This window comes from Ovis aries, chromosome X, assembly GCF_016772045.2.
Source record: "Ovis aries strain OAR_USU_Benz2616 breed Rambouillet chromosome X, ARS-UI_Ramb_v3.0, whole genome shotgun sequence".
Lineage (NCBI taxonomy): Eukaryota > Metazoa > Chordata > Mammalia > Artiodactyla > Bovidae > Ovis > Ovis aries.
The window spans coordinates 50,460,321-50,469,748 of record NC_056080.1 but is presented as its reverse complement, the minus strand read 5'-3'; the positions used below and the strand labels follow the sequence as shown (position 1 = coordinate 50,469,748).

General features: G+C 38.7%; 1 protein-coding gene across 1 annotated transcript; it reads left to right on the top strand.

Moving 5' to 3' along the window:
* The first annotated feature begins 4,065 nt into the window (after positions 1 to 4,065).
* LOC114111278 (P antigen family member 3-like) lies at positions 4,066 to 6,333 on the top strand. The gene is made up of 4 exons (XM_042242312.2): positions 4,066 to 4,133; positions 5,036 to 5,115; positions 5,591 to 5,729; positions 6,137 to 6,333. The coding sequence occupies exons 2-4, from the start codon at positions 5,044 to 5,046 to the stop codon at positions 6,331 to 6,333; spliced, it is 408 nt and encodes a 135-aa protein (XP_042098246.1). The 5' UTR covers positions 4,066 to 4,133; positions 5,036 to 5,043.
* The last annotated feature ends 3,095 nt before the right edge of the window (positions 6,334 to 9,428 follow it).

The following is a 9,428-nucleotide window of genomic DNA, read 5'->3' as shown; positions in this document are numbered from 1 at the left end:
GTTCCATGTTTTATTCTAACTGTTGCTTCTTATCCCTCATACCAGTTTCTCAGGAGACAGGTCAGCTAGTCTGGTACTCCCATCTCTAAGAATTTTCCACTGTTTGTTGTGACCCACACAGTCAGAGGCCTTGAGGTAGTCTAGTCAATGAAGCAGAAGTAGATGTGTTTCTGGAATCCCTTTGCTTTCTCCGTAATCTGGGAGAAGGCAATGGCACCCCACTAGAGTACTCTTGCCTGGAAAATCCCATGGATAGAGGAGCCTGGTAGGCTGCCGGGATCCAGCCCCAGTGGATCCAGGGTGATTCAAAGGTGGGGATGGAGTCGGCGACTTTGGAAAAATACATATTTAATCATAGATATAGAGAGATTAGAAATGGATAGTGTAGTAGGAAGATTAGTGGAGAAAAAGAGGCTGAATAACTTGGAATACGTGGAATAGCATCCATGCTCCAGATGGGAATTCAGCCAGAAAAACGGGAGCAAGAAAGAAGCAACATGGGGGAATCAGTCTTTCCGGAAACTGATCTGATTTCTATTTTTGGGTTTGCTTATATACCTTCTGTTACACATAGGGATGAATATAGAGTCACGAGGGAGTCAGCAGTCCTGACCTTTATCAAAATCAGGTGCTTCACATAAATGTATAAAAAAGGTACATCATCTTCTGGCCATGAGTGAGACCTGCTGACATTTTATGATCCTTTCTTTCTGATAACCAAAAACTTATTTCTTCCAAGGGTGTTTTTTCTTAAACCAGGCACCACCCTCCAAATAAAGTTACATTCCTATAGGGTGAGGGTGTAGTGAGTTACAATCAAGAAAGGAATTTATTGAACCCAAGGTTAACATATTAGTCTTAAAGGTTAATACTTATTTCTCTGATATGCTTAAAGGTTAATACTTATTTCTTCCTATATGCTATTTATATTCATTATAAGGGTAGGGAACATGGAGATTTAGCAGCAAACATCAGCCCAACAAATGAAAATCCTTTCACCAATGCTCCCCTTAAGATCTATTTAGTCTTAAGATATGATAAAGTTACATTTTTACATAGCAAGGACACAGTGATTTATAACAAAGTACAGTGATCTATTACAAAAGAGAAAATCCATTAACTCAAAAAGTCTAGTATTGCTAACATCAAAAACTACTGCATTTCCTTTTCTATATTCCAAATACATTGATTAATATATTCCCAGGTGCCTAAGGATATGGAAGCCTGGCGGCAATCATTGACTCAACAAGAAGAAAAAGTCCTATGCTAATTAAGACTCTTTAAATACTCCAAAACTCTCTGTGCTGTTTATGGTTAAGAGGTAGTAAACAATCATGTGCCTAGTGGCAGCAGAATGGATAATCCTGTCACACAAGCTAGTCTATCAGCAGAGAGGTTTGACCTGAGACATCCTTGTCCCACCCAGAGCAGGGAATTAGCAGCAATTATTGACACAACAAATGAAGAACCCTTCACCAATATAATTCCTAACCAACACACTATACTGATAATTTCTAATTCCACAAAAGAATTTGCCTTTAGTAAGTCTAAAACATCTTGTGCCTCTCAGATTTGGAGGCTGTAAACAATCACATGTGGCCAGATGAACCTATACAGGTGGGCTAGATAACCTTCAGAGGAGTCCGTAAGCTGAAACACTCTTGTCACGCCCAAGAATTTTTATTGCCTTGGAGCTGCATGTTGACTCCTCCGAGAGAAATGGTTATGGGGGAGAGGCCACCGTAAAGTCAGAGGTGTAGGTGAGAATATAAAACAGACTCTGGTTTTGGGGTTAGATGCTCGGGAACAGGGGGTTTCCTGAGGCTTGATCACGCCTTTGTGTATGCTAAGCCTCATTCCTCATGACCTTTGCCATGGGCGGAGTTCCTCACACTGGCTCCCGGCAGTAGGCTGCAGTCCATGGGGTTGCTAAGAGTCGGACACGACTGAGCGATTTGACTTTCACTTTTCACTTTCATGCATTGGAGAAGGAACTGGCAACCCACTCCAATAGTCTTGCCTAGAGAATCCCAAGGATGGGGGAGCTTGGTGGGCTGCCGTCTATGGGGTCGCACAGAGTCGGACACGACTGAAGCGACTTAGCAGCAGCAGCAGCTCCATGATCTAACAAAGGTTGCAACTTGATCTCTTGTTCCTCTGCCTCTTCAATACCAGCTTGTATATCTACAAGTTCTCATTCCATATAGTGTTGAAGCCTAGCTTGAAGGAGTATACTAACCAGAGACTTCAGAAATATGGGACAATCTAAGCTTGAGGAATTGGAGGGTATTAATTAAGCCCCATAAAAGAGAGAAGAAGAGGATTCTTTACTTTCCATGTTGTTAGCAAGCTGGGCAAGGGCTAGACCATACCTTTAAGTTCTTGTGTAGGACAGTAGTCTTTACCTAGCAAGTCATAAACACTTCTGCAACTGTAAGAGAGGGAGGGAGAGGGCGGTGAGTGGGAGACAGGCACCCTGAGTGGATGTGAGAGACCCATTAGAAGGGGGTTGACAATTAAATGGAGGGGGGCTTTGGACTAGAGCAGATGTGGTGGACATGGGAAAAAGTAGATGCATTAGACATTTTTGAAGTAAAATGGACAGAACTCAGCAAGAATATTGATTTGAGGTGAAGGAGAGGGAATTGTAATCCTGGTTAAGACCAGGTTTCTGTGTCCTGTCATAAGGGTACAAAGGTGTCATGGGGAATCCTGGAAGTTGGCCAGGTCTGGGAAGAATTCCAAATAAAATTTTTATGTTTATGAGCTCAAGGTCTAGATGGATACAATAACCAGTATTTAGATACTTAAGAGATCCTTTTCCTTTTTAAAAAAGTGAAGTATTGAGATATAATTTATATACAGTAGAAGTGAATGCTTTAAAGCATTACCGTTTGTCGACTTTTGACATATGCATACCATTGTATAAATACTATGACAAGGAAAACGTAGAAATCGTCCCATTGGTTTGAAAATGCTCCCTTGGGCTACTTGCATTCAGACTCCTTCCTGCACTCCTATACCCTGGCAACCACAGATATAGTTCTGTGCCTCTAGCTGTGCTTTTGCAGAAATCCATTGACATGAAATGATATCATACAGAGCTTTCTGTGTCTGACATCTCTCCTTGGCACAGCTGAGATGCATCCTTGCTGTTACATGCATTAGTAGTTCCTTTTGAAATGACTGTGTAGTGTTCTTTTGTACGAGTATACTCTTCTGTTTTTCTTCCATCTATATGCCAGTTCTTGAATAGTTGGGCTGTTTCTAGTTTTGGCTATTAGGAGTACATGAATAAAATATTTGAGTAAAGGTCCTGGTGTGAACATGTTTTTCTTTCTCTTGGGTAAAATTGGGAAAATTAAAACTCCTAGTAAGTAGGAAAATTACTGCTATAATAGAATAAGAAGAATGTGCTACTGGAGAAGAGTGAAGAAATAGCTACAGAAGGAATGAAAAGGCTAAGCCAAAGTGGAAACAACACCCAGCTGTGGGTGTGTCTGGTGGTGAAAGTAAAGCCCAATGCTAAAGAACAATACTGTATAGGAATCAGAGGTATATTCAGAGAAACTAGTTACCAGTTCAGAGATTTAAATGTGCATTGCACAAAGCAAAAAGTGGAAACAGAGGTATCTATTTATGTACTTATTCCATGGAAGTGAGTAAAGCCATTGGGAGTATGATGGAAAACCCAGGAGCAGAGAAAGAAATGGTTCATCAAAGCATGTATAGAATTGGTATTAACAAAACTTAATATCTATTTCTGTCATGACTGTCTTTCTGAGACACATTCTCCACTAAGGGTAACCTTGGAGTACCTATCACCACAGTTTGTGGGTGCATAAGAAAGACTGCACTGGAAAGAAAAAAACATAGTCTTCAAGCCCTTTTCTCATATCCTCCAGAAACCATGCGGTTCCAGGACTCTACCTCAGTGGCGGGAAAACCTCAACCTGCACTGCACGTGCCCAACGCAGGGAGCATGCGCAGTGTGTTCGTGTGCGCGCGCACCCCTTGCTGCGCATGCCCCTTGTTGCGCATACGCGTTCCCGAGCATTCTGTGAGGAGCGTTGTGCCTGAGACGGGTCTGTTTATTCAGTCCCGGTTCTTTCTCACTACTTGAGACTTACCAGGTAGGTTCACAGATCTGTCCTGTCTGGAGTTGAAGTGTGCGTGTGTGTGTGAGGGGGAGCCAGCGAGTTTTGGGCGAGTCGGGCAGTGCGATCTGGGCCTTTGAGGAGGAAGGCCCTCAAGGTCGTCATCTTTCTCCTCACAAGTGTCGCGACGCCATAGTTCTTGCCCTGGTGGCTGGAGAGGAAGGGCAGTGGGCAGAGAAGGGCAGGGGGTAGGATGATGGTAGGGGGAGACTTGGGGGTGCTATTTGAGATATCTGGTTCATTGGGGCCCTGGAACTGACAACAGAGCACAGAATCTGGGGCCGGCAGTGGGACCTGGGCAGGAGGCGGGGTGGGCGATTAAGGAAAGGCCTAGAAACCTGACCGCAGTGGGGTTGTGACTGTATCGCGAGCTTTGTGGTAAGGTGCCAAGAGAGAAGTGGACCGGTTGCTCTGTATGCAGCCTCACCTCGGCCAGAGACACTGAGAAAATCGCCATAGTCAGGCTGTAAAGACTGAGGCTTTCTTCGTGTTCCAACTGAATTCCAAGGAGTTGGAGAAAATAGGTCTGGTGAATAGGAGTGTGACAAGAGCAGTAGTCCTGAGTTTTTAAATTCCTAGCAGTATTTCACTAAATATCTTCATAATGGAGAATTCTGGTGTGAAATCAAACTTCCTCACAAAAATGCAGCCTTCCTGTGTACCTTAAGGTGATTTCTCTGCCAGCGTAGGAAAGACACAAATGGCTTTGCAAGTGACTGTATTTGGGGAATTGAAATGCATGTACACTCATACTTAAGCAGACTTTTCTTTTGAAAGTATTTTCACATTTTAAAAAAAGTCACCATATGGTCATAAAAGTGATCAAATATAGCTGTACTCTTAAATACATTTTCTAAATCACAATATTCTACTTTCAGGGAGAAATATGAGTGGGCAGGTGGCATCAACATTGGGACCTACAGATCAAGATTCCTCCCAGCTGGATGAACCTGTGGTTGTGAGTACCTTACCATTTGATGTTTTCTATTAGCACAAGTGTCTTTCTGAGAAAATGATGTTAAGTAGTACAGATGCAGTGATAAAGGTCTTCCATGCTGATAAAGCATGACAGTTTGTCTTAGGAAGGAACATTGATCCAGATGTATTACAGTCTGGTGTTGCCTGGAGGAGTATCCTGTTAAACTCCCTGGAAATGTGCCCAGTGACTCCCTCCTCCTGCTTATTAACAACAGACTGCATAGTTCCATCCCAACATAGATTGAAATAACTTCCAAAGTTTTTCTGGGTAACTTTTATGGGAGCTGACTCTTCTCTGTGGGAAGAGTAACTTTATTAAAAGTAAGTACATAGAATTGTGTTGGGAAAATATTATTAGGTTTACTTATGATCAGATATATCTATGTATTGTGTGTATGTATGCTGTTAGATGTATTAACAGCAAAACATTTTTATTTGCATGTACACTCTACTAGGACCAGCACCCCAATGTTGAGCAACCTCAACAAGAGGAACCACCAGCTGAGATTCAGGATATCACACCTAGAAAGGAGGAAGTACATGGAGAGGATCCAGTGAATCGTGATGAAGAGGAGGAGAAGGATGCCTCAGAAGGTAAAGTGTATCTGTGCATCATGCCTTAAGACATAACCAGTAAAAGGAGGAAAGGAAACATTAGAAATGGACTTTAGACAATTCCTAAAGAACTGAGAAGAGTAGAGTTTACATGTTAGTGTGGTCGTTCAAATTTTCCGTTGTTTTCACGACAAAGAGAGGGGGGCAACTAAGTTGTCTGAGAACAACCCTGGAAAAGGAAAATGGTAATAACATTTGGAAAATTCTGCTTTCCTTTTTCTCCAGCAAAACATTCTTGGAATAATGCTCCTGAGGTTCTCATTCATCACATTTTTAGCATACTAACTTAAGGCTTTTAATTCATAACACCAAGGGAATGAATATCATCATTCCCTTGTTTATACTGTATGCTTTATAGCTGAATTGATGCATTTTTTTTTTTTAAGATTCTGGCCTGGAAGCTGATTTCCAGGAATTGTCTGTGGCAAAGACTGGGGGTGAAGGTGGAGATGGTCCCGATGTCAGGGAGGAGTTTGCATCAAATATAGAGCCTGTTGAAATGCCAGAAGCAGGTATGTCATCCATTCAGAAAATAATTTATGTTGTTTCTGTTTTTCAGAATAGTATATCTTTACTAATATAGAGGGAACATTACTGTTATTTTAATAATGGAGTTCACATAATCTTTGAAAGATAGTTCAGACCCCAGATGCCTGAGTGGTGACTTACAGACTTCCAAATACAGAAACAGGATCAAAGCCGTATCGAATTGATAATAGGAAACAGTTTTCTTCTCTTGAGTATAAATACTTTAAGCAACAGCTAATAATTATCATGTTCTTTTATAATTTCTGCTTGTAGCAAATATGGAATACATTTGTAATCAATATCAGTTTATATGAGATATGCTTAGGCATCCAAGTAGGTTCTAGTACCAGCTTTAGCATAATGTGTGTGATTCTATGAAATCCCTTAACTTCTAAACTCAACTTTACTCATAAAAGTTGTGAATTCAGAACAGATACACTAAAATGCTGATTTTTCAATGCTAATTTTTGCATTCTCTGATTCTTTTTGATGGAATGCATACAAAAATACTTTGTTTTTTTATGATGTATTTATCATAAAATATAATCGAGTCAAATTATAACGAGGAATTGAGATTTCATTTTCTGATGGGGGACACATGTACACCTGTGGCTGATTCATGTCAATATATGGCAAAAAACACCACAATAACGTAATTAGCCTCCAATTAAAAACAATTAATTAATTTTTTTAAAAAGACAATGAGCCAACATTCTGCTTGATGTTTGTTAAATTCTCTCAAATTCTGAATTCTCTAGCTCTTAAAAAAGTAGTTGCATGTTAAATCCTTTCCCCAGTGAACCATGAAATGACTGAATAATAAAACGGCAAAAGATAGTCTAGTTTCCTGTTTCTGTGGCTAATCTATTTGAGAGAGTGCACTTAGTCAGTGATATTCAGGCCAGTGTGAGTAAGATACATATGCTAAGCACACTACCTGGCCCCACGTTTGGTCTCTTTTGAGGGGGAGAGTTTGTTTGTTTTAATTGGAGGATCATTACTTTATAATACTATGATGGTTTTGCCATACACCCCACTCTCACTCTTAAAGAACTAATAAAAATCTGAGCCTCATGATATAATCGTCTCTAACCATATCAAGTGTGTTATTTTTCCTCTTTGATACATGAGTTTAAAAAGTTTTGAAGGCCAAAAGATTGTAACTCTAGTTCTTTCTGCATAATCAACTTGGTATCTTTCACATATGTGTTTTCCAAATTGCTGACAATTAATTGCATGGTTCTGATTTTAAAGGAAGACCTTCCTAGTTAGGGAAGAATTTACTGTATTAGCCTTCTAAATATTTTCACTTTATATATTTTTTCCATTCGTTTAGAACAATTAGACGAAATACAACTTTCAGACTACTTACAAGTAACTACAGAACATGGTTCAAATGTTCTCATAGAAAAATCTTAGCCCTAAATATGTGTGGTATTTAAAAAGAAAAATGCATAAATTACAAGGTACATAAATATAAAATCCTACATCCAACGTAAAAGGTAAGAAAAAGAGCAACAGATTAAACCTAAGGGAAAAAGAAAAAGATACTTAATAAAAGACAAGTATAAATTGTTAGGAAGAGGAAAATAAACTCAACTAATAAAGACAATGTGCTAGATTACATAATTTTTAATATATATATACACACACATTTTTAAATATTCTTTTCCATTGTGATTTATCACAGGAAATTGGACGTTAGTTCCCTGTGCTATATAGTAGGACCTTGTTTACCCATTCTGAATGTAATAGTTTGTATCTTCCAACCCCAAACTGCCAGTCCATTCCTCTCAGTTTACCTAATTGTGAAGAAAATGGACAAAGCCCAAGTATACATAATAAGAAATATGAACAAGACACTAAGAGTATATTACAGAATTAAAACAGTATAATCTGGAACTCAAATATTTTCAGAATATTGAAAAAATGGCTAGTAGGGTAGCAAAACAAATATTATTTAACATACCCCACAGTAACTAAATAACTAAACATCATAAATACCATGGATGAAATTTTGAAATTGGTCAGAGTTTTCTCTCAATAGCCAGTATCATTTAGAAACAAACAAAAAAATCTGCTTCTCCAGATTTTCTTTCTCTCTTCCTACCTGCTTTTCTCTCTCACTCATACTCCCTCTTGCTCTCCCTTTTCTTCTCTTCTCTCCTTTTTTTCTTTCTTTTTTTGGTGTGGCTGTGAGAAACAGTCCTATTTCTGCTTCACATTTTGATGCCCCCATGTCGCCAGTGATAGTAATAACTTAAAATTAGTGTCACCATATAATTTATTATACCAACTGGAATGCTTTCCAGGGTGAAAAGAAACATTTAGAATTACATGAGGGCCACACGTAAAAAGGGGGACAAATGTTTAACCGACTTAAAACAACCATATCAGGGATAAATCAGAACAAATGAAATTTTCTCCACTTTTCCACAGTAGAGAAGAAACAAATGTAATACTGGCCTTTTTCTTTACTTCACTTAAGCAGTAACAGAGATAACAACTGTTTAGCTATCCTATATTTGGAATATTATTTCAAATCAATGCATTTAAGTGATACTTTTGGGGGATTTTTTGTTTCAGTTTTTGTGTATTTTCTTTTTCCTAGGGTGTTTTTTTTTTAATTGGTTAGATATTTTACTGAATGTGTACACAGTTTTGCCTTCTACTGAAAACTACCTTCTGATAGGTTCCATTGATTTCATTTGTTCTGAACTCAGTGTCCTTATTTTCTTGTATAACTAGGAAGAGTAGTGTGTTTTTAAAAATACTGGTAATATTCTTGAACAGTCTATAAAATCTCTAGAGAGGATTAACTGAAGGTAAGCCAAAAGGTTGCCCTTAGTGTTCTTGTTTTAGTCCATTTTATAAAACTACAATTGCAGTGAACTTTGTTTACCTCTCCTGTCATCAAAATAAAGTTCTGCTAAGTAACTTTTTTAATATTCATATTATAGGTGAAGGGCAACCATTTGCTTGAAAGAAGAGAAACTGAAACCATCTATGCTGTTCTTCTGTTGTGTATTTGACTGAAAGTTCTGTCAATAAAGTTTCATTTTCTACTGGCACATGTTTTGTTAAATTTATCCCCAGGTATTTAATGTTACTGAAAATTCATGGTTTGTGACTTTTATTGTCTAGTTGAGG